At 36.1% G+C, this 27,027-nt stretch overlaps 1 protein-coding gene across 1 annotated transcript in view; it reads left to right on the forward strand.

Moving 5' to 3' along the window:
• Window positions 1-27,027, forward strand: part of GPR158 (G protein-coupled receptor 158) — a 329,591-nt gene that overhangs the window by 291,584 nt on the left and 10,980 nt on the right. The window contains exons 7-8 of the mRNA XM_082452975.1: window positions 10,697-10,935; window positions 22,827-22,965. Coding sequence (XP_082309101.1) covers window positions 10,697-10,935; window positions 22,827-22,965 — 378 coding nt within the window. The remainder of the gene's footprint in view (window positions 1-10,696; window positions 10,936-22,826; window positions 22,966-27,027) is intronic.

Consider the following 27,027-nt stretch of genomic DNA (forward strand, 5'->3'; position numbering starts at 1 on the left):
TTGAGGGTGGCATACAAATGATTGGGATTTGGGAAACTAGATTACTTCATCATTCTTTTCTTTATTTTAAAGACTGTAATTAAAACGGTTTTCTCTCTGACTGTGTGTCTCTAGAAGTCATTGCAGTGAAGAATTACCTACTGAAGGCTTAAATCGAGTGGAAACTATTTCTAGTTTAATGAGCTGAATTATTCTTATCCTGTCTGAACCATATGGCTGTGTATTATATTGTTTTTCCATATTGTTTAAATTTAACTGATTCCAATATTGTTTACGTCTATAAACTGAAGAATCAGCATCTCAGAGGAATGTGAGCAACCCGATGGAAGTGACTGGCTGAACCAGCTTTGTATTCCCCATCCTTAGTGCTGCGTCCTGCCCATTTAATGTATTCACATATTTGTTAAGTGAATGAATGGGTGGATGGTTATAGTGAATGGAGCTGCAGGGATGTCTTTGGTTGATATCTCTTATAGTCAAGCAACGTGTTGTCCTCAAGAAGGGACTTTGAAGATTTTGTAGTAACATGATAGAGAGGAAAGACATAAATCTTTACAAATCCAAATTTGAATTTCAGTTCTGCCACTAATAACTTATACAACCAAGAAGACATTATTTTAGCTTCTGAGAATCACTTCTCACCTCACCTGTGGAGTTGCTGTAAATCTTAAACATGATTGAAATATTTGTAAAATATGTCAAGTAGGGGGTTTTGGTTACAAACCACAGACATTGAGGATGGCTAAATTAAGCAAAAAAGAAATTCATTGGAAGGATATGGCGAAGGTCACAGAGTTGAAGAGAAAGCTAAAGAACCAGGCTTTGTCAGACCTGACCCAGGGTAGCTTGAGGGATCAAGGTAGCCTGAGCGAAGGGATAAAGTCCCTTGAATGCTATATTCTCATTTTTATGAGAACTTCATTTTTTATTTCAAATTTTTTAAAAAAAGTAATACCTCTCTAGGCAGAAAATTCTAAGGCAGTTATCAGTACTGATAAATAAAGTGACTGTTCTAGTCCCTTGAGAATAGGATAAGCAGGAAACACCTGAGTTCTTGTTTTATTTCAGCCATTTCCCTCAAAGCTTAGTAAAATTGTTCAACATTTCTTCTTCTCTTTCCTGATCTCTCACTGATCAATTTTAGTGTTTACAGAATTCAGTAGCTCTGAAAACTTGAAGAAAATATGAAAGAGGAATAGGATCTCAGTCTGTCACTAGAAATGATACTGTTAGCCTAGGATGGGAACTTAAGGGTTTCATTCACTTTTATCAAATCTCCCACCTATTTCTTTAGTGGTCTCTCCCCACATTTGAGAGTCATACAGCCAAAGACTACCATACCAATCCAAAGGAAAATTGCAAGTCTTTTGTTTTTTAACAGTGCAATACAGAGGTGTAACAAGTTAGGGGAAGGTGGTGAAAGTGGTCTAGTCCTTCAGGGAGGAGTATTTTATCACTGACATTGTTTAGAATCACCAGCACATGGTGATGATAAAAAGCAGAACAGCTTTGAATTGTCATTATTATTGCCTTAAATTCTCCACGGACATTATTACCTGCACCCAGGGCAGACAAGTCCCACCGCCCCACCTCACTGGCAGGCCATTCATGCAATGCAATTTATTTGAACCTAAAACTGTTTGTTTCTCTTTGGAGAAAGAAGGAAGGGAGAATGGGACAGGTTTTAGCTGGCTCAGTATGGATCATAAGGAAAAATAGAGCTGAAATAGGCAAAAATGAAGAAGGTTCATTTATAAAAAGAGTTTCCTTCAGTAACCATAGATATGTTTGACTTAGTACGTTAATGATGTAGGACAGATCTAAAAGAACATCTGGCACATCCATGCATGTGTGGGTTCACAGAATACTTGCTAAGCTAGGTTGGTTGGTTGGTCGGTTGGTTGGTTTTAAGCAGCCCGGAAAGGCAGTATCTCTAGTCTCAGAAAATCTGAGTATATTTTCAGGAGGAAAAATGAGGAACTGTTTTAAATGAAAGGGGGTAGAGAGAGATTAAGAAACTTAATGCTAGAAGAACATTTTCCTATTCCCTGTAATATGATTTCTGAAAACAAATTGCCTTTTCCTTTTTCTAAGGCTAATCAAGAAAAAACAAAAGACTTTTCTGTACTATATTTAAAACAAATATTTAAGCAGGCTGCAAAAAATCCTTCTTCTGGCTCTGGCCTAGGGATTTTCATTTCATGCATTATTCAGTACTGCTTGCTCTGGATACAGCGCAATTTGTAGCAGTTTTCTCTACTGCACTCATTAGCACCAAATATTTACACTTTGTGGGAATGGATAGATAGATAGATAGATAGATAGATAGATAGATAGATAGATAGATAGTTTTGTTTCCTAGTAAATTTTTTTATCGAAGTGTGGTTGATTTACAGTGTTGTATTAATTTCTGCTGTACAGCAAAGTGATTCATTTATACATATATACATTCTTTTTTATACTCTTTTCCATTATGGTTTATCATAGGATATTGAATATAGTTCCCTGTGCTATCCAGCAGGACCTGGCTGTTTATCCATTCTGTATATAATAGCTCACATCTGCTGACCCCAGCCTCCCACTTCACCCCTCCCCCTAGTAAATTTTGAAAGTGACTGAAAGATATTTATATTTATTTATTTTATGTATTTTTTTAAAGATACATAAAATACAGTAAGATACTTTAAATTTTTTAAAGGGCAAAAGGAGGAAAATCTTTTTATCCATTTTCCCAATGACTAATGATGTTGAGATTATTTTCAGGTGTTTATTGGTCATTTATACATCACTTTAGAGAAATGTCTATTCAGGTCCTTTGGCCATTTTTTAATTGGGTTTTTTGTCTTTTGTGTTGCATTGTATGAGTTCTTATATATTCTGGATCTGAGACCCTTATCAGATAAATTATTTGCAAATATTTTCTCCAGTTCTGTAGGTTTTCTTTTTTACTTTCTTGATAGTGTGCTTTGATGCCAAATTTTTTATTTTTATGCAGTTCAATTTATCTATTTTTTTCTCTTGTTACATATGCCTTGGTATGATATTTAAGAAACCATTGCCTAATTTCAGATCAGGAAGATTTATACCTCTGTTTTGTTCTAAGCATTTTACAGTTTTAGTTCTTACATTGGGGTCTTTGATTCATTTGGAATTAATTTTTGTATATTATGTGAGGTAGAGGTCTAAATTCATTCTTCTGCATTTGGATATACACTTGTCCTTAGGACCATTTGTTTAAAAGATTTTTTTTTGGCCGCACCATGTGACTTGTGGCATCTTAGTTCCCTGACCAGGGATTGAGCCCGGGGCCACGGCAGCGAAAGCACTGAGTCCTAACCACTGGACTGCCAGGGAACTCCCTTTTTTATTGAATAGATTTTTTTTTTTAAGATAATTTTTTCTTTATTTAATGATCTTGGCACTGTTGTCAAAAATCAATTAACTGGAGATGTAGAGGTTTATTTCTGGATTATCAGTCTTATTCTGTTGTTCTGTATGTCTACCATTATGCTAGTACCACACTGTTTTGTTAAATTGGCTTGAACCTGTAGATCAGTTTAGGGAATAATGCCGTCTTAGCAATATTAAGTCTTTCAATCCATGAACACAGAATGTCTTTCCATTTCTTTAGATCTTTTAAAATTTCTTTCAGTGATGTTGTAGAGATTTCAGCATACACGTCTTTTACCTCCTTGGTTAAATTTACCCCTAGGTATTTTTTTGATGCTATAGTAAATGGAGCTGTTTAGTCAATTTCACTTTCAGATAGCTCATCACGAGTATGTAGAAATAAAACTGATTTTTTAATGTTGCACTTGTATCTTACAGCTTCACTGAATGTGGTTTTTAGCTCAGAGTGTGTGTGTGTGTGTGTGTGTGTGTGTGTGTGTGTGTGTGTGTGTTCTTTAGGGTTTTCCGTATATAAGATCATGTCATCTACTAACAGAGACAGTTTTACTTCTCCCATTCCAATATGGATGCATTTTATTTCTTTTTCTTGACCAATTGCTCTGACTAGAACTTTTGGTACAATGATGGATAGAAGTGGTGAGAGCAGACATTCTTTCCTTGTTTCTGATATCAGAAGAGATAATACCCAAGTTCCTTCTAGCTCTATATTTGACTTGCAATAGTCCTGTAACCCTTCCTTCTTCCTGTATTTTTTCATCATTCTGCCTTATTCTATCTACTTACAATCAGGTCAAAAGAAAGGAAGATTAGTATGAGATATGAGAGCACAAGCAGGTCACTACAATGAACAAAAATACCTATATTTGGAAGGCTGAGTTGTGAGTTTTCCTTCTTATAATAGCAATAACTTAAAATAGTCACAACAGTTTACTGAACTTCACGTCTGATAAATGTTAACAGTCTATTTCTGCCTAGGTGATGCAGATCCTTTTTAATATATACCTAACATCTACCCAGTGACCAAGAAGCAGCTTTAGGTTACTTCTGAAAATGAAATTTTGAGAAATTGTTGAAAAACTCAATAAACATGAGGGCTTGTGACCATTTAAAGCAAACTGAGAGGGAGTGACTTCAGCCCTTTTTGTGTTGTTCACTCTTAAGGCTCTTTTGTCAAGACTTGAGTGGCTTTATATTTATAAAAGAAAATAATCACCTCCTACTTTTCATCAGAAGCATTTATTCTCTGGAGTTTCTAAGAAAGTAGTAAAATGGATAGAAATTCAAGTCTAATGGAGACCTTTAAGACTTTAGGATTATTCCGATTAAATTAATAGAACAGAAGACTAGATGGCTTGAGGATATATATGTTCATTCCCGTTTAGTACACAAAAAAGATGCTGCTAAATCACAAACAGATGCAGATGTTCTGAAAATGGAAAACTTTCTGTTACTAGAGGCTTTAAATTTTGGTGTCAGCATAACAAAAACTCAAAAATTTATCTGACAGTTTAGAGCAGTCAGCCCATTAGAAGGACACCTGCACCAGTCTTAAGCCTTTTGGGGAAAAAAGCTCTCAAACTATAGCCTTCGTCCGAATTTACCTAACGGATTTGTTAAAATACAGATTTCTGGGCCCTAATCCCCAGAATTTCTGACATAGTAGTAGGTATGGATGGGACCCAAGAATTTGCATTTCTAACAAGTTTCCAGATGGTGTTGATGCTGGTGGTTTGGGAACCACTAGCCCAGAGCAAGTGGCATCTCAAATGAGCCATGAAGAAATATGCAGAATTAGCTAAATTAGGGTTTGTATTGATGGAGGGAGGGGCAGTGCAGGAAGCTGAGGGCAAAGGTTCAGATAGAGGACACCTGCATATAGTCCACAGGGACCCGCAAGACCCTAGGAAGGGAAGAATAGTGAGAGATGAGCATGCTGAAGCAAGGAGGAACCAATTTTTAAAGGCGTTTTACCATCATAAGGTAGCTAGGATTTGGGTGGAGAGCCGCAGAAGGACTGTAAACAGGAGAGAAATGTGATCAGAGTGCAGTTTAAGAAGATTGTTGTGGCTTCAGCATACAGTGTGGACTGAAGGTGGGCAAGACCAATAAGGAGCCTGGTTAGGAAATTACTGAAGACAGAGGTTGATGACCAGGAGCTGTATAGTGGCAGTGAAAATGGAGAAAAATAGAAGGACTTGAAAGATATTTAAGAGGTAGAAATTAAGTTCTTAATCATGCATTTGGTGTCCGGAATGTAAATGAGAGAGAAGTATCAAAGTTCATTCCTAGGTTTCTGCTTTGAGCAATTAACTGGTACTGGTCATTGAGACAGGTAACACAGTGGGTTAGAGGAGAGAGGAGTGGAGAGAGTGATGATTTTATTTGGGGAACCTGTTGATGTCCAGTAGGTCACTGAGTATTCAGATCTTGAGCTCAGGAGAGTGATCTAAACCGAAGTTACAGATTTGGGACTCACCAGCATGTACATAATTGAAGCAGGATTGTGGATGGAATTTCCCAGTATAATCTGTAGAGCAAGAAGAGAAGGTGACTAAGTTTAGGAGATCCTTGAGGAACACTATTATTTAAGGGGAAGACTGAGGCAGAGGACTCTGTGACAGAGACTAAAAAGCTGCTGACAGAGGAGTAGGCAGAGAATCAAGAGAACGTGACATAATGGAAGCCAAGTGCCTCCGCCACGCCAAAAGCTGGAGAGAGATCAAGTTAAATAAGGAGTAACAGTATCAATTAGATATTTGAAGCAGATAATCGATAACCTAAGTACAAGTCCTTACAGTGGAGTTTTATGAGCTCAAACTAGAAATGTGGAACGTGGAAAAGTAGAGGCAGACATATAGTGACAGCCAATTCCTGGGTTTCCCCCTTTTTTTTTTTTTATCATTTCAACATGATTTCTATGAATTTATCTACTATTAATAATGAGAACTGAATATATGCTTTAAATATACCTTTTTATATTAAATTCTGGAAATTTTTTGCAGTGCTCTTGTATACATTACTGCTTTCCTTTAGAATAGTGAAACCTTCTGAACAGATGGTAGCTTAAAAATTTATCTGTGGAAAAAATAGTAGGAAAAGTAATCGATATAAGTTTAATTATTGCATTTTTTCTACAGCTGTATTTCATATAAATGCGTGGCTACGGATTTCATTTTTAGAACTTGGTTTCTAGGCAGTGAACCCTAGACTAACAAGAGCTCATTTTTTAAAGATATAGCAGAATTTTCTCATTTTATTTTAAGGCAATCCTAGAAAAATGCATCTTATTCCATTTTACAAAAACCAATATCCTGAAACGGTTAGATTGCCGTGCAAAGTTGTGTTATTGTATTTTCTAGTGTTTGAAAGCCAGTAAAAGCAGTAACAGGAGACTCATGGGAGCTCTGCTTTGGCTTTTCCTCTCTGGAAATGAGATTTGGGGATCTATGACAATCTTGAGTTCTCAGATTTTACAATAAATACCCATGGGGTCATCTGGAAAGCATGAAAATTTCTGATAATTTAGAAGTTGGATTTCTTGATTAAAAGATTACCATACTGGGATCATATAGATTTCCTCTGCAAATGACAAACTCATCTGGTTAAGAAGTATTTTAAAAATTCAATATTTCCTCTCATTGAGGTTTAGAGTTTCTATGTGAAAATCTTCAAGTATCAGAAAAATAAATGATTTCCCACATACTGGCCATGGAAAGAAAATATAAGTCATAACTATTTTTCTCTGAAGCAATGGTTCTCACCCCAATGAAACCCTTCGCAGTAACTTGAAAAATCCCTGGGAGTCCCTGTGGGTTGAAAAAAAACTTCCCCTCTTGCCAAACGTCTCCACCCACTGTCCCTCAAAGACAACTTACATTTCCCTGCTTTGTACTTTGTTATGTGATTCCCTTCAGCTAGAATGTCTCATTATATCTTCTCCACTTTCCTCCATTTCTACCTACTGATATCCATCAAGACCCAGACCAAGTAGCACCTATTCTATTAGGTTCCTAGACTTACTAACTACACACAACAACATATAATTATATGCTGTTTTATATGGTAGCTATTTACATACTTATTTCTAGTTAGATTGTAGGCTTCTGGAAGACAGGAATCATATCTTATGCCTTCCATGATGCTTAGTATGATACCTCGCATATGGTTGTCACTACATAAACCTTTGTTCATTATAATTACATTTCAGATATTCAAATATAGTCAAGCTAGAATTTGGAACAATTCTCTCTTTTTCTTTTGGCCCTAGCCAAAATATTGAACACCAGAAAAATGGTTCAGATTCCCTCTTTTGAGATCCTAATCATTCAGAATTTAGAATTCATCCAGGGTCAACCAGAAACAATTATGTGCACATAGTGGCTGCAGGTTTCTCCTACAAAAAATAAGATTGGCACTGGCAAAAATATTAATTTTCCAAGAAATTTCTCTCATTCCTAGGATAGAGTTTTTGATTATAGTAGAAGCCTTCTTAATGGATTAGTGATTGGTCAATTAATGAATAAAGTTTTTTAAAGTAGAAAGGGGTTAAAGAAGTGTATAGATAATGTAATTTAAGATACAAATAATCATTCACCAATATTTTTGAAGTAAGTCCTCTTCTTTGACTGTGGATCTAATTGTTCTCTTTGTAGCATAAATCACTGCAATGTATTATCTATTGTTCATAGTTTTGGTTCCTTAAGTAGGAGTGAGAATCTAAAGAGTTTTTGTTTGTTATTTTGAGGTAATCTGAGTGTAGACGCCTTCTGGATTTTGGTTTGTTGACCACCGCAATATATTAGAATTTTTCTTACTTTCCCCTAAGTTAACAGTTTCTTTTAGTGACTCACCTTTATGGAGTCCTTCCAAAGCATTCAAAATAGAATTTTGTACAAATGTCTCCTTTGCTTACACAGTCAATTTAGTTAAATTATATAAAATGATAACAAATACTCTTTTATCACTTATATGTGGAATCTAAAAAAATAAAACAAACGAATGTATATAACAAAACAGAAACAGACTCACAGATACAGAGAACAAACTAGTGGTTACCAGTGGAGAAAAGGAAGGGGGGAGGGGTAAGTTAGGGGCATGGGATAAGTGATACAAACTACTATGTATAAAATGGATAAGCAACAAGGATATATTGTGCAGCACAGGGAAATATAGCCATTATTTTATAATAACTTTAAATGGAGTACGATCTATAAAATATTGTATCACCATGTTGTATGCCTGAAACTAATGTAATATTACAAATCAACTATCAAGAAAAAAAGATGATAACAGTGGACATAATCTGGGGACAAGTACAACTGATTCTTAACAAGTAGCAATTCAGCTAGTTGGAGCAAGTGTTTGAGGCATACTGGAGAGAGACATTGCGTTCGCTGCCAGTACTAGCATTCAGCATGACACGGGCCATACTCAGTATGTTTCACCCAGGGAATGGAAAGTAACTGCTAATCTGGTGAACTACAGATCTTCCTTGACTTTCAGTGGAATTATGTCCAGGTAAACCCATTGTAGATTGAGAATATCATAAAGTCGAGGATGCATTCAGTACATCTAACATCATAGCTTAGGCCAGCCTACCTTATCCGTGCTCAGAACACTTACATTGGCCTCCACTTGGGCAAAATCATCTAACACAAAGTCTGTTTTATAATAAAGTGTTGAATAGCTCATGTAATTTATTGAATACTGTACTGAAAGTGAAAAACAGAATGGTTGAATGAGTACAGCATGGTTGTAAGTGGGTCAGTTGTTTACCCTTGTGATCGTGTGGCTGCCTGGGAGCTGCAGCGTCAGGAGAGAATATCGTACCACATATCACTAGCCCCGTAAAAGACCAGAATTCAAACTCAAGGTACAGTTTCTGCTGAATGCTTATCACTTTATGCCACCATAAAATCAAAAAATCGTAAGTCGGACCATCTTAAGTTGGGGACTATCTGTAGTTAAATGGTGAGTAAAGTGATCTTCTTTTGTACTCTTGTTTTATACTAATACCTTTCTGACATTGTTCCGCATAAAAGTTGAGGATAAGTATTTTATTCAGAATTAAATAACTTCATGCTGTGTGTTAGGTGAAGGACAGCGGGGTTAAAGATATGCAGGGGGGAAGGATAAATAAGAATCTGCTAGAAAATAACTTTCTTTACTGGATGTGTTGTGTTAATTTGGAAGAGCTATCAAAGCCCAGCATTGAGAGAAAAAATAGTAAAATACGTCTAGGTTATTTCAGGTGTGTATGTTTCATTTCCATATTTATAATGATTTTTATGAATAGTGCATATGAATATTTCATTTAAAATGTTGAAAGAATCAGACAGAGGAGGAAATAGAAAAGTTGGGAAGATGAATTCATTTTTGCCTTTTGGGAATTGATTATGGATACCCTTACAGTATCATAAACCACTCATGGTAGATTATGTCAAGCCACAATATTGTGACCTAAAATATCAGAATGAGAATGGGGAGTTAAAATCAGCTAAGAATATTCTGGAGATGAAATTAAAGAAAGGATGGCTGGAAAGATCCCTATAGTAAGGTTGGATTTTGTCTTCACACCATTTTTAGAGATGGAACAGTTCTTAGATATCATGTAATCCAGTAGGTCTCAACTCTGGCTGTGCATTTGAGTCATATATACAGAAAAAAAAAACCCAACTTTTAAAAATCACTGCATTTCTTATAGGTCATATCCTCTTCCTTAATGCAATAATCTTATTCAGGGGTATTTAAATACCCTTCTTATTGTTTTCATACTAATTTTTGGTAATGTGACAAAATGACTATAAAGGGAGGCTATATAAAATGATTTTCAGAAAATACCTTTTATAACATTCTACTGTAAAAAAAAAATAACTGGTTTAAGGAAGTCTTTGACTTAGTATAATATTGTAAAACCCAACTACTCACTTTTAGGACTATTTTTTGATCCCTCAGAAACCCTGTTTGAGCAATGTTTGCCTATGGATCTTTCTAAGGTCCTGAGAATTTTCCTTGAAATATTAAAACATACTCAAAAGAATTCCATCCTACACAAATCTGTTGACTCACTGACCCCTAATGCAGGATATTTGTTCTGCTATTGGAAGGTAAAGTAGAATGAAATTCAGTAAAAGTATAGGCAACACTGTTGTTTGTTTTTTATGTTAGAACTCTGCCTAAGTAGGTTTGGGTGGGTTTAAATATCACCTAGAAAAATGAGATATTTTAGAATTTTACTTTCTGGTTGTTAGGTTTGCCTTCACATTTTGATGTCTTGCTTTTCCAGGGTTTTGAAGGTGTTTCTTTCACGAACAGCCCAACGGATTCCATACATGACCAGTGGACGGGTCATGAGGATGCTGGCAGTAATACTCCTGGTAGTGTTTTGGTTTCTCATTGGCTGGACTTCATCTGTTTGCCAGAATTTGGAAAGGCAGATTTCACTCATTGGCCAAGGGCAAACATCAGATCACCTCATCTTCAATATGTGCCTCGTTGAGCGCTGGGATTACATGACAGCAGTTGGTATGTGATCACTTGCTTTGTGCGATTTTGTTCTTTGCCCACTAGCATTAAAATGGACTTCGTTAGAAGCCTTGCCAAGCCCTTTCATAAACCCTAAAGGAATTTCACCTAATATGGTTTTGGTGAAACAATATTATGAAAAGATAGTAATGACATGCGGAATGCAAACTTTTTCTGAGAGTTTCCATCTTTTTCAAAGGTGTGTAGCTTTGTTCAGAAAATGTAATCAAGAAGGAGAAATGCAGCCAGTAAAGGCAACTTCTTTGTACAGAGAGACTTTCTGCTTTCCGTCCTATCAGTGTGTCCCTATTTGGCTAACAGTAGCTGTTCTCTTGACTTATTTCTTTAGCTGGGAGGAAAAAGGAAACGTACTGGTATTTTTTATATAGTTTTGGTCCTATGATATATCAGACTTGGTATCTAGAGCACTCTGGGCAAAATTTCTAATTTATCTTTCCTCTAAAGATAATTTATTGGGAATTCTCTGGAGGCCCAATATTATACAAACATAAAGCCATGCTCCTTGGAGGTAGTGAGTTATGTGACTGAGAAACTGGAGAACTTGGAAGAATCCCATGATGAGTTGGGCCAAAAACAGATTATTTTTCTGGTAGCTCAGTTTTTTGAAAAATGAGGAAGAGAAAAATCCACAGGAATTTTTCTGTTGTTACTATTGGGCTATTTTAAACTAAGCCTCCAAAAGTACAAAAACCCTTTATTATTTTGTTGTCATTCCCCTCAGTCAACCAGGGACAAATCTTAATTTTATTTGGCAAAAATAAACCCATGAATTTATTCCCATTTTCTGTCTCCCCCATATTTGGCAATTGTTCGTTGAATGTTCACATTTACTATTTTGCTAGAAGCTAATGTGTATTTAGTTTACAATTTAAATGGAATAATATTTTTCTGGACAAGATATTTTAGGAATCTTATAGGCCTGATATCTGTAATAATAAAGCAATGTGGGTACATAAAAGTCAATCATCGTTGTTTTGATCAATATCAAAGTAGATATCAGTAGTTTCGTATCAGGAGATATCAATATCAGTATCAGAAGATAAAGCATAGAACTAAGGTAAGAAGCAATTCCGATTCTGACTTTAGTCTGGATATGAAAATTAAACAAATTGTACAGATATAAAATTTCTACTTAATAGAAACCTATAACATTATTTTACGTTCTTCAAGTCAACCAAACTAGGGAAAATCATTTTCCAATATTACTATGAAGAAAAGCCCATTATATTTCTTTTATGTTTTACAAAGAATATAATACTGAAATTCATAATGAGGCATCATTGGGTAGGCAATGAACAAGCGGAAATGAGCCCAAGAATTTGCATTTGTAGCAGGTTCCCAGGCAATGCTGCGGCTCTTGGTCCTGAAACCGCACTTTGAGAAGCACTGCTCTGAGTCTTTCTCCATTCTAATGATTCCAACTCCAAAATCCCTGAATTTGGGGTGTGTGTGTGTGGGTATGTGTGTGTGTGTGTATCTCCTAAAAGCAATCTATTAATAGATTGAATTTATTGATTTATCACATCACTTTCTGGTTCTCCAGATTCCTTTAACAGGTTTTTAAGACTCACAATAAATGTAACCATCTAGCATTATTTACAATGTATTTCAGCATTACCCTCTTTTCCAGTTAGGCATTTCCTTCATGCTTCACACAATTCCCAGCCACCTCCACCACTGTTCCTATCAAAGGAAATGTTCTCTATACCTGTTTACAATATTCTAAACTTCACCATGCCTCAAAGAACTTCCCTTTTATACAGATTCCTGGGTTCAGGTCCGAGTGGTTGTCTTCCTTTATTGAACTACCATTGTACCAAGAGTCTTTACCACCTAATTTTGCTTTTTAATAATTTTTAACAATTCTCACTTATCTATGTAAACCAATAGTAAACTACCTGATGAGAGGAATAAGGCCTTTATATATTTTATATCTCCCGTAAAGTGTTCAACACCTTACTAAAGACATTATAGGTATTCAGTGGATTTCGTTTATCATATAAAATTCTTACTTATTTATAAAGAAAGTTTATGTAAAATAAATTGCAGGTTACTGTCAGTTATGTATCCCTACTTATTTCTATATAGAAATCACAGATGTCACCTTCTTTAGAGTGTAAAATACTGGAAAATAAAAGACTAATGATAGGGTGCAGAGATCAAGAGGTAAGAAGTTAAATGTTTGGTGGTGGTGTTTTTACTATCTTCCAGTCATTGTTTTTGTCCTATAAACTTCTGCAACACCTTAGTTTCAAAAATTACACTTTTCTTGAAGTAACACAATTCTCTAAAGAAAAGTCAAGACACGTGATTTAACAACAGGAACAAATATTTGAAATTAGGACCATCCTGAAAACTCAGAGACATGTGGTTGCTATGAACTTTTTTTCACACTGCCCTACAGCGATTTCATTTCTTTCTCTTTCTGCATGTGGTATTAGATATTCCATATTTAACCTCTCTTAATTTAATGTTTGCTAATGTGTAACATATGCCTCTTTTCAGTCCTCTTTATATATTTCTATAAGTAGCATGTTTACCATTAGATTTTTTTTATATCCAGGCTGTTATTCAAGAATAAATCCATGTATCTTCAGTCAGCCAGAAAGAAACATGTACTGAAAGCTAAATTATTCCCCGTTTCCTAAACAGAAATGTTTCTATGCAGGGGGAAGGATGTGGAGAGGCTGGAGATAGGTTTTACCTTTAAGTTGTTGTGAAAAATCTTTGTCAAGAAGCTTAGTGTCAGAAGTCAATTTAGAAAAAAAAGGAAAAGTGATGGTTAATTTATTGATAAACATGTGTTCTGGATCACCTTTACCTGTCAGAAACAATCTGTTTTTTTAAAAAATGCAAAATAAAGAACCATTTGAAAGAGTGTGATACTAGTTTTCCCACTGAAGTAGAACTCCAGTTAGAAATATGGGTCATAAATTTAAAGAATGGGTCCTTTCTATTTTTGCTTACTGCACGGGTCTGCTCAGACCTGCCCAGGTAGGTGATTTTCCTACCACAGGTGTTTCAGAAGGAGGAATCAGGTATAGAAAACTACTTGGAAAAACCTCTCAACCTCTATGAGCCTCAGTTTCTTCTTTGAGGAAATATCTGAAAACATAGGAAATATTTCAAAACATAGAAATGGAAGAAAAATGACTTTCAGAATCCCATTATTATTTATGTCTGTTTATAATTCTCAATAATCATTGCTTGTCCTATATTAAAAAATGTGAAGTAAACTTTAGTGGAAAGCAAATAATTTCTAAACATTGCGACTAGGAAAGACAGGTGAACATTGGCCAGGGTGAGAAACACTTTACAGGCCCAGTAGTCTGTTTTTTAAAAAAAAGATTTTATTTTATCTCTTGGAAAGAGAACCTCAAAATTTGGATGTTCCAGAATATTTCTAGATCAGACTAGAATTCCTGGAAAAACTTAAGCTGCCATACTTCTTTGAAAATCATCTACATCTATAATAAAGATAATACCGCAGTACTTATCCTAGTCATCTTTATATGACTCAGCACTTCTCTAAGCGTGTTTCAGTATCTTATCTGTAGCTCACTGAAGGCAAAAGGAAGGATTCTCACATCTGTTCACTCTCTTTCCTCTCCCAACCTAGTAGCTAGCTATCTGTTCTTCACAACATCGCCTGGATGGTTCACCCTATATCCGTAGCACCTAACAAAGTATCTGTCAGTTGTAGGCTCTCGAGAAATATTTGCTGAATGAACAAAGAAGGAGCTCAGTTCCCTTTATTGTGTAATATTTTCTATGGTCAGGGTTAGACCAGTGTGAGGAGACACATTAAAGCTAAAAATCCAGGAGTTACACAATTGTCCCCAAATCAATTTTAACGGTAAAGTGTATGTTCAGATTGGGGAAGGTGTTTTTGAGCAAATTATGTAAACTAAAATGACAGTCCCCAGCCCTTTTATGAAATTTGACCTCTGACTTATCCAAACTATCCAGTCAAAATAAGAGCTTGGTACAAATTTGGCATGGCAAATCAGAATTATAATTTTTAAAATCCTGCATAGTGCATTTACAAATATTGAAGTAGAATAAAACTGATTTGCTTTTGATAAAAATTTTTATTATTCCACCATTCTCCTAGAGCTGTGTAAAGAATAAAGGAGTTGGGATGGGCAAACATTCCCCTAAATTAATGGAGAAAGCAAATAACTATCCCAAGTCATACTCAGTTTGAAAAAAGTTGGTAGTAGGATTATGAGATTTTTTTTCTGAATCTGTGTATGCCAGTTAGTCAATTGGTAGTCAGTTGTTCATGTTCAGGATTTTTCACAATAGCAATAAAATTTATCATGGTTAAAAAGTTAAAACTTCATTACCCTGTGAGTTTCCTAGTTGGTTGGTACAAACTGACAAATGATTGGAACTGACTTCTCATGTCTGAATTACCTTCCTAATGTCAGAAGACCACATCTTTACACCTAGATTTAGAGCTTGCGGCCAAGGTCCTCCGATATATAGCTTCCAAGTGTGGAAAACATAAATTCGATAGCAGAGGTGGTAACACAGTGGGGTTCATTCTTCTGTATACTTAGTTGTTTAGCAGTCAATTTCTGACTACATGTTCAGAACATAGACAACATACTGAACCAGCACCGGTGACCAAGGTAAGTTAGAGTAAGTGGGCAGATTCTTACCTTGCCTACGAGAAAAAGCAACAGCGCTGCAAAAAGTTGACTGCTGAGGGATGGCAACCTCAAAGACATTTAGAATTTCTGTTCCATGGCTAAATCTCTGGGTCAAACTTTAGTTCAGATCTAGGCAAGGACTGAAATGTTTTCTTGATTTCTTCCAGAAGTTAGGTGGTGATAATCTAATGTGATTAAAAATGGACATAATTCAGAATAAAGCTATTTTGCTGCCTTCCTTAGCCAGCACAAGAAGATATACAAAAAGCTCGATCCAGGCTTCTTTTTATCTTCTATTATTATCTGTATCTTTCTGTATCTCTGATATGGCCTAACTCTTCTCAACTGCATTTACATGATCTAATAACTATCCCCCGACAAGGACTGTTTTATAAATTAGGATCTTCCCCCATCTCTTCCTGGTTGTGAAAAGTCCACCAGTATATGAGGTACCTCATGGTTCTGAAAACCCCTTAGAACTTGACATCCCTTGCTTTATGTTTTATTCACCAAGTTTACAAAAAGATATAGAGAGAAATCTAAGCAGTGATTAAACAGGTATGATAAGCTTGGGTTCACATATTCCATTTGGGAATTTTAAAAGATTTGGTTGCTTTCAGAGAATTCCAACATTGATTTCCTTACTGTTCAGAAGTACTCATTTATTTCCATGAAATTTCACATGGAATGTTTTCACCACAGAAAATATAATCTTTTCTCTTCTTCATTAACATGCTCTTTGTTCTCCTCTTTCCTGGTATAATATTTTAAACACAAAAAACAAGCAATGTGTTCAGTAATTTAATTAGTTGTACACCAGTGTTTAGAAGGAACTGAGAAGAATACAGTAACTCTTACTGAGTTATATAGGGAAATTCTAAAATAGCAATTGTTTCTAAGGATTAAGATACTTAATCACCCCAGAAGATTAGGCTATGTTGTGACAGGTGAAATGTGACATAAGCACCCTTTAATGAGTATTGGGGAAAATAGATTAGACTTCCTCTCCATCTGACTTAGATTAATGTTCATGATTTAGGATCATTGACATACATCTTTTTTTATTCTAATGTACCATATGCCTTAATCCGCACTGCATCATTGGTTACCATTTTTAAAATGTATTTTTAATTTTCAATCAAAGGATAAAAGCTTGACCGCATTGACAGGCTTGGGCTATGTCATGAGAAACTCACACATACTTTCTGAAGGTCTTGCTTGAGTGCTTTTAGAATGAGTCAAGTGGAGGTTATTTTCCTTTTTTATCTATATACTACATCTTCTGAAAAATATTTTACTTCTTTGAGGAGTATTTATTTGATGCTAAAGGGCTGAGAAAAAGGATAAATTAATGAATTTTTGTTCCTTAATTTTATCCTTACAGTGCCATTTTTCTTTCTGGAAGTGAAAGGAATTTTGTGATGGGGTCAGGACTGTCTTGGGATGGTAACCCCCACTACAGTCATTCTAAAACCACTCAAGCTAGCCCTTCAAAAATACATGTGAGTTTCTAGTGATGTCGCCCAAGCAAAGGCAATTCCCAATGCCGTCAGTCTTCCATAAAGGATTGAAATTTTAAAATACATATTTAAAGTGGTTACAAATAACCCCAATTCCAACTCCCACCTCAAACAACACACAGGCAAGTGGCAGGGAGAGAGAAATGGAAGGGACATTCCTGGGAGACCCAGCCTGCTGCCCTGACCTTGACCTTGTGCCCTCCGAGGCCCTGATCTCATCCTGTCCCTCTCTTCTGTCTCTTCTTGCATTCATGACCTTTAATGTGTGTGCTTAAGCTTGGAAGAACCTTGGGTTCACTACATTTCTGTCACCCCACCTCAAACTTTAAAGATCTTAAACACATATGCCAGAGAGAAGGGAAAGTACACTTCCTGTCCCTTCCCCAGTCCAGTGGAGCTTGTGAAAAACTTGACCCCAGGTCTAGAGCTCTGTGAAAGGGAGCAGTAAAGAAAACCCAACCTGCAAATGTACTCAGGGCAGTTCTGCCTAGAGCTTCCGGCAGCGAGTGGGGAAGAGGATAGGACAGTTAGGTCGCTGTATGAACTGTAAAGTTTGTTTGATTAACAACAGTGTTCCTTAGTATCGCCATACAGTGTCTCTGACCCAAACTTGAAATTTCAGCATTCAGAATTCTGCCCCAGTCATTTTTAAAGGAATCAAATGTAGATAATGTACAAAATGCATTCAGCACAGCACCTGGCACATTCAACAGATGTTAGCTATGAAGTCAGACGAAATAAGGGACAAAAAGTACTTTTGAGTACAACTCTTTTAACTACCACTGGCTAATTCTAATTAGTATATTAGTTGTTTAAAACACAAACAATTGTTGCTTGGAAAAATGTTTATTTTCTTCAGTAGTATAAAAATACTTCCAAGGATTTTGTCCACCTCTGTTAGTAATAAAGCAAAAGAAAGTCTCAGTCGAAGGATGTATTTTAGGGAACGCTGGTCAGGAACTGGGAGACCTGGGATCCAGGCCCTGTTCTGCTGTCTTCACGATGAGTCAGCAGGGATGGAGCTAGCTTCTCCACGGGCGTATCCTACGGCCCAGCTCTGCCCACCCCTGTGACTTGCTGCTCCCAGGAGCTGAGAAGGGAACAGACATTCTGACCCCCGGTGTCCTAGTGGTGAAATACATTGCAACATCCATCTTCTCCATGCTTCTCAGGTGAATAAACTGACTTCACCACAACCAGGATAACTGCAACTCACCAAGCAACACTTTCACGGCCACATCCACACACTGAAAAATGTACCCGCAGACCACGTGGTCTCACAAAGTCACTTCACCGTTTAAAATTCTACCAGGAGTATCATTCTCATGGTTTTCATCATTGTACGTCTCATAACTGTCTTTATTTTAACCAAAGAAAAGGCAGAAAGCCTCCAGAATATCAAGGCTTCTGTTTGCAGTCAAACCCTGGAATGATAGAATTTGAGCTGTTCTCAAGCATTATTGAAGTTGTTTGACTTAATACTTAACCATAACTTCTATGCAGCCCACCATACTATTAGAATAAAAACAGAGTAAGTTTACTTTGACCATAAATTTTCTAAGTGGATAGGATTTAGAGAAAAAGAGAAGACATTAAAAGACACACTTGGAAAATGAAATCTAAATGCTTCCTGTATGTATTTATTTGTGCCATGTAAACTAATTTTTAAACGGGCTAAGAGGCATAAAATGTTATTAAATACAGAATGCCTTTGCAACATGGCAAAGCAGGGGACCACAGCTTGAGGGACATTTGTACTTTGATGTTGTTTTTCTCTCAGCCCTTGTGGGTGTTCTAAGATCACAGATCTGGGACATCTTCAGTGGCAAAGAACTGATATTAATTCTCACTTCTTTGCTTGACCCAGGCCTTTGGAAAGATAACTTGAAATTACTTTCATTATGGCATATTAATTTTTTAAAAGCTATGGTAGTTAACTTTTAAACTGAGTGTTATTCCTTATAGGTTAAAAATAGAATACCTCAGTTTTCTGAAAGCCCTATTTGAATCTTTAAATATGAATGCAATTCCCTTTTTAACTATACCCATGCCTCCCATCAAAATCATTTACCACCAGAAATTATTTTTTAAAGCAGAAGCACAACACATATTTCAGCTCCCATGCAATAACACTGCAAAATTTGGTAACATCTGCATATTTTCTTTACTAATTGCAGTGTTAGTCTGAAGTTAATTATATTTTTTTCCAGCCAGAGCATATTGTTTGATATTGCTAATGAAATGATTTTAATGTTCAGCTTAGCTATTAGGAGGAAACTTATTTTGTCTTATATTTTTAAATGTAATTCTCCATTGTAGCACACTAATTAACCTGATAACTACTTTTCTTTAAAAGAAAAATCTTCAGTATAACGTTATACGAAAACACTGCAATAGGTGGCAGGGGATAGTGTTTTCATAATTCAGCTACATGTGACTCTTTCAATTACAGTATATTTTTGTACTAGCATTGTTTAATAATATTTTTTGGTTCTGAAGAACCTAGGGGCAGGGCAGGAATAAAGACGCAGATGTAGAGAATGGACTTGAGGACATGGGGAGGGGGAAGGGTAAGCTGGGACAAAGTGAGAGAGTGGCATGGACATATATACACTACCAAATGTAAAACAGATAGCTAGTGGGAAGCAGCCGCATAGCACAGGGAGATCAGCTCTGTGCTTTGTGACCACCTAGAGGGGTGGGATAGGGAGGGTGGGAGGGAGACGCAAGAGGGAGGAGATATAGGGATATATGTATATGTAGCTAATTCACTTTGTTATAAAGCAGAAACTAACACACCATGGTAAAGCAATTATACTCCAATAAATATGTTAAAAAAAAAAATAATATTTTTGCATTCATCATTCTTGTGTGCCAAGCACAGTACCACACACCTAGCAGTCTATCGGTAAGTAGCAATTGCCACTATTAATAATAATGCCAGTATGATCTTTAGATCATGTATATAGATGGATCATGTATATAGATGTTAGATTGATCTAGACATCCATCAGTGTTAGATGGAGTGGTAAGGTAACAGAAAGCCTACATCTCTAATGACGTGAAACTGATATCATTTATATTCATTCAGTTCAACAGATATTTATTAAATCTTATCCATGTGTGATCAGTACTGTTGCTATCATCTATGTGGGCAAAGACAGAAAAAATAAATGAAAGACTCAATTCTTGCCCTGAAGAAGGTCATCACAGTCGGGGCTCCAGACTCCATGAACAATTTTCTCCCAGTTATATATTGTGTGGCATTACCAGTCTCTGCATTGTGTAGTATAGACAGTTAAAAATTGTAAGAGATTAGAGGAAGGAAACTGCAGTGTAAGTTAGAATCATTTCAGGTGGCCTTGTGATGGAGGTGGGACCTGAATCAGACATTGAAAAATTGGTTAATGTTTAGAAATGTGGGTGAGAGGAGATTTCGTATGTGAGCAATAGCATGAACAAAGACTAAGAAGCAAGAAGAATCTTTGGAGTGTTCAGAGGACAGTGAGTCTTCCTGGGTCAGCTCAGAGTTCATGATGGGGAGCTTTGGGAGATTGTGTTGGTTGCATAACATGAGGTCATAGAGGGCAAGGAGTAAAATAATAGTGAGCTACTAAAGATTGCTAAATGAAGATGCATGCAGCTCCTCACAGAAGGCTAACCTGAGGGCCAGAGACTAGACAAGAAGTCAGAGTCTAAGAAATATACAAGCACAAAAGAATAAGGCCAAGCAATGGGACAGCTAACAGGAAGCCTGGGTGGCAAGAAAGTCATCAAAGTCATGAAACTTGAAACATGTCTGCCCTAGCAGGAACCCCTGTAGTCTTCCTTTGGGAGCAGGAATTATTCCAGGGTCCTAAGTGGGTATGAGTGAATCTTCTAATGGAAATACGAATCAGTTAACCCAAATGGAGTGGCAGAGATTTGGACAAATCCTGATATGATCAAAGTGGAGCTTCAGAAAAATGAACTTGTCACTGTTATGAAGAATGAATTAATAAAGGGTGAATCCAGGTTTAGATGGGGCAGTTGATAAATAATTGTAACAAAGAAGGAGTAAACTGGTAGGAGCTTAGGCAAGGATTATAATTGTGGACATTGAGAGAAGGGATACATATGAAAAGTAACTCAGGGTAGAAATGTGTCAGTGAAAGGTGGCACTGAGATTTCAAACCTGACTGAAGAGGCAACAGTAGTAGCATGGACCGAAGTATAAGCCTTGGGAAAGAAAGTTATACACGAACATGTCAGTACTTCCTGATTTTCCTTTTCCTGATCCAGTAGAGCGAGGCTGGAAAGAACATTCACAGACATGGCCAGTGGCCAACGTACAGAATAATTGGGACCTCCACTCTAATCTCATGGAGACCTTTGAGTAAGGTTTATTTTCCCTTTAACTTCTGACCACATTAGGGTTTTAGAGTAACTCCTGACAGATGTGTTTACTTAAGGGATTTTCAATGAGTAGGGCACTGCTTATTGTTTAAATATGGTAGAAATATGCTGAAACTTTGGCAGGTAAAACACCTGGGCATATGGGACTGGAAATCAGTGTTTCAGTATATAAGTAGGTTACCCCTAGGTAATGCATTTGGTGAAATGTTTTCTCCAAATTAGAGCTTTCTTTTTGTTAATTAGATGTCATGTTCCCATGAGGTCATGTCACTAAGACAGATAAAATGAATGGTAACAGTTACTGCTCAGAATGAATTAAAATAACAATCAGTTTGAAAAAAAAAAAGTCTAAGGAGATGTTTAACAATAAGAACCAATTATTTAACATCTGTTTTATTTATTTATTTATCTGACATCTACTCTGTCAGAAACTCTTAAGTGCTTTATAGCCATTATTCGATTTCATTAGCAAATAATTCCATGAAATATGTACTTTTATTATCCTCATTTTCCAGGTAAGGAAACTGTGACCAGAGAGGTTAAATTGCCTCAGATTATGCAAAGTTAATTAGGGATCCAGCTAGAATTCCCCATCAGGTCTAGTGTGACTCTGAAGCCCTATCCTTAACTGCTACACTATGCTTGTCTCTTCTGGTTTGAGCAAGCAAACAAGGTGATTGTGAATTTCACTAAGCCTTTAGCATATACCCTCCAAAGATAGGATGTCTGTCATGTGTGAAGAAATAATGGTTCAATTATAAACTATGCCACTGAATGTTTAGCAGCCTATTTTCTCACATTTCTGGCAATGGGTCTTTATGTATTGAACCAGACTCAATGCAGTAAGAACTTAAATTTCTAGGAGCTGCATATAAACACATTATAAACTTTTGTTGCCCTGAGGACTTTATTGTGACCCAGATGCTCTATGAACAGCTTAAACTTAGGTTGGCAATGTGGAAAATTATTTTACAGTTGTTTTAGGAAAAAGCCAGGTATTAGCACACACACACACACACACACACACACACACACACAAAATCTGAGATGCCAAACACTATTTAAAATTTTTTTTAATTAAAAAAAACCACAAAGTGTACCTGTGAAAAAATCCTCTATACACTGAATAAAAATTTAAAATAAATATACGACATAGGTATTCATATATGAACATTTTGTATGCATCTATTTCTGTGTGTTTCTATCCTAGACACAAAATGCATGCTAAAGAGCTTAAATTTTACTTCTTTCTTACCTATAAAACTAACAGAGAATTGTTTGTTTGTTCTTCTCACAGCTGAATTTTTATTCCTCCTATGGGGTGTTTATCTCTGCTATGCGGTGCGAACGGTCCCATCAGCTTTTCACGAGCCGCGCTATATGGCTGTTGCAGTTCACAATGAGCTCATTATCTCCGCTATATTCCATACAATTAGGCAAGTGATCTGCAGAGCCACTCAATAACTGTTTTATTTTTCTGATGTGTTGCAGTTTAATTTAAATAGCAAAAGTGGATAAGATGCATAATGGAAAGATGTAGGAAGGATAGTGTTTTATAAGTTGACTAATTTCTTTGTCACAGAAATGGCAAATGAATCGTTCTGGTTTTTTTTTAAACTCTGCTGTTCTTAGTTCCTTCTGATGAGTTGTTTATTGCCTTCATTTATCTGGAAGGGTAACTCAATGTTATTGTATTTTGTTAAACCACTTATGGGGATGTCATTGGGTAAATTGTTTATGATACATAATACTGTTTGTTCTGAAGATATAAAGCAATACATGCATACATTAGAAAATAGATACAGGTAAATTGTCTATGTTTTCATTCATGTTTATTATTCTGGTTTAAATTTTCAAAATTTTAACACTCAGATAACTTATGTATGTGAAATCTGTTGAATTCAAAACCAAAAAACCACTCCAAGTTGATGACTGGATTTTTGTGTGCAGTGGGGTTCTTTGATCATTACACTGTAGCGATGACTTTCTGTGGTAAGAAAATATGGCCTGGCCCTCCGTTTCTTATTATTCCATGTATCTCCATAACCAATGAGTACAAAGGAGGAAGAGAGTGGCTTATGATAAGTGAACAAAATGAAATATGTATGACTTATCTTCTGAGAATTTTCACCTGATTCATATTTGAAGATGAAATAAAAACCTCAACAAGAACAACAACCAAAAAGGAATCCTATAGTCAGAAAAGCAACAAAAAGATGCCATTTAATTGCTCGACATATATTAAAAGTTAGGACACACTTAAGAATGTAATTAGAAATTTTGAATATTAGTCTTGGCCCGCAATGGAAAGATAGAGATTAATAATAGGGTGAAAAGGTGTGGATCTGCGGAAGTTTTGCAGGATGTTTATCACCTCTCACTTTAGTCAGTAATCATAAAATGACATCTTGCACTTCTAGGAATAGATGATGCCAAAGAACAGTTGGGCCTCAGGCATAATCTACACTTTTTAAACTCTTAAAGTAAGAGAAAGAGGTATTTATGATCTGACAACCCTGGAAACTCCATCAGAGACGGCCAGGAATCAAGGCAATTTGCCCCTTGCTTTGTCTTGCCCTCTCTCAAGAGAGAGAAAAGAGAGAAAGAGTAGAAGAGGGAGGAAAGATGAGACGCAGAATATGAAATCATAAATAAGCAAAGAAAAGGATGCTTTCTCTAGTTCCACTCAGACTAGAGCTCAAGGATATGAGCGAGGATGCCCTGGTCTGAAATGCCGTGAGCACCAGAGGGCACTTTGTCATGGTGCCAGAGCTCCAGAGCCTTCACATTTCTTCCAACCCCTCTCCCCAAAAAAGCTGCATCATTTTTGTTGTTTGTTTTCAGAATATCAAACACACATGTTTCAAGATCTAACAAACATGCTTATCTAGAACCATTGATAAGTTAAATGTTATATTAACAAACCAACTAGAGAGTTATAAGCATGTAAGAAGGCTTATCATACACACTTCCCTGGTTGTCCAGTGGTTAAGACTCCACGCTCCCAATGCAGGGGGCCCGGGATTCGACCCCTGGTCAAGGAACTAAGATCCCACATGCTGCACAGCGCAGCCAATAAATAAATAAATAAAACAGTGGCTATGTAAATCAGCCATACTTCAGTAAAAAATAAAAATTGAAAAAAAAGGCTTATCACAGATGAGTTTAAATGTCTTCTACTGTCAGAATGTAACTGTCATGCAGAGTTTCCCACTTGTGCCCTAAAATTAACTGTTATGTTTCTTAGAACCAAATTAATTGCCCAAGAAATTAAATCTGTTCAATACAGTTGCCAAAATTGATCTATATCTTTTCAACCTGTTCAATTTTACTCTGTTCAATTTCCATCATTTAATGTGTTTTTTCAATAGATTTTCAACTCTCAACTGGCCCAAGTCCTTTCAGAAGTAGGCAAGGTAAATGATTTTTAAATGAACTTTAAAAAAATTCTTAATAATAAGGCAATAGATGGTTATTTCAAAAAAAATCATAAAATGATAAAGAGAAAATAAACTCCCTAATCCAACCACCCAAAGATAAGCACTATTAACATATTAGTAAATCACTGTTAGATGTTTTTATATGCGTGTATATTTGTGACACATCACATTTGATAACTCCCTTCTAGGAATGTCACAATGAAGCTAGCATACCGAGAAGTCCTGCTGTACAGATACCTGTTTAACTTTGTTTAACCAGCATTTTCCAAATGTAATCGACAATGGAATCCCCCCAACCCTTATATCTGATAGCAGCAGCCACGCTTCAGAAAATACTGTTTTAACAGTGAACCAGGGTGATAGGAAATATGTTAAATACTTGTTGAAAATAGCTTTCTTACTTTGCTTAGGTCTTTCCTACAGAGTCCCAAACAACCCAGTCAGAAGAATCATATAAACCATGAGCTGGGTTCACGTAGACACAAGCTCTGATTGAATGGTTCATGGTGAACCTAGTAGGTTTGGTGTTGGGCAGACATAGCATACTCTTCTTCCAGACAACTCTTTAATCCCCTATCAGTTTTGAACAGGGAGGACTTCAAATGGTAGCAGAGGGACCAGCCTTGGTATCTTTTGGTATCTTCTTAGGCAAGGCTAAGCAAACCTGAATGGGAAGCTCTACATTTCAAGTTCCAAATTTGACTTACCTTTCTACATAGACCAGACTCGATTAGATGGTGGCACATTGGCTTCAAAGAATCATAGCTACTCTCTTGAAAGTTTAATTTGTATGGCCATAAGGGACCAGTGATGGAATTATAGTTTAACACAATAAATCTACAGAACACTGATTTTAGGGGGATGAGCCAGGAGCAAGTAAAAGGCAGTGATAATTAAAGAAATCAACTATGCACAATTTCTTATTTACATGTGGACTGAATTCATATATGCTGTGATTCCAGCATTAATAAATTAATAAATTTAGTAAATTAATAAATAAGGATAAGAAGCAATAACATAAAAATTTAAATCAGCTGGATCCATCTTGGCAATTTTTTCCTAGAATGGAATAATATTAAATAAGGCATCCAACATCAGCAAAGATATTCTCTATCAATAGGATATATATGTTCTTCTTGTCTGCTTAAAATATAAAATTATGTATACATATATGTATGTATTCATATTTATACATACACATATATAAATTAAAAACTATGACTACATATTATGTACAGATTTACTTTCTTTCTTACCAAATTGTCAGACTGAGCAAAAATAACCTAAAAGGGTTAAGTCTAGAAGGATAAATAATGAGAAGGCATTTCGCTCAGTCTGTTCTAACCCTTTATTATTTTTAGTACTAAGCATAAAGCAAACCTTTGGGAAAGTGCAAGGCTTTTAAAAAGTTTGCCTTTATTCTTAACCTCAATTTTCAAATATTTCGATGCGCCTGATTTTTGGACCTATTTCTTAAGTTGAAATACTATTTTTTAAAATGAAGCTTTAATACTATTTCAAAACCCAATTGTTCTTAAGGTATTTCTAATCAAAACTGCAACCTAAAAAAATCTGGCAGTAATTAAAAGCTGATTAAGGACAATTGATGTTAGCATATCTCAAAATTATTTTTTGGAAGATTCACTGTTTTAATTCAAAATATGTGTACCCGTTCTTTTTTCCAGGTATTGTCAGGCTGGTTTGAAGTTTACCTGTGTTGGCATTTGAGATAGGAATTCCCAGTACATAAGGATGCTTTTTGACTGTAAATCCATCTCCTTTGATGTAACTGTCTGCTCCAGTACTGGCAGGGGCCCCAGCAGATTGGGACTGTATTATTTTCAGGGGTACATTTTCTACTGCTTCTGTGCCTCAGTACTCTGTCTCAGAGACTATAACTTTTTATTGAGTAAGATGATCCTATTTTAGTGCTTAAAAAAAAAAATCTTACTTGACCCAGCACAGACTGTATCGTCAAAAGTATCCCATCCCTGAACAAAGTGAATATTCAGTCACATTCAAAGCAGGTATGAAGCCACTTTTCTCACAAAGGAGCTA

Source organism: Balaenoptera physalus (genome assembly GCF_965194825.1).
Source record: "Balaenoptera physalus genome assembly, chromosome: 2".
NCBI classification, from domain to species: Eukaryota; Metazoa; Chordata; class Mammalia; order Artiodactyla; family Balaenopteridae; genus Balaenoptera; species Balaenoptera physalus.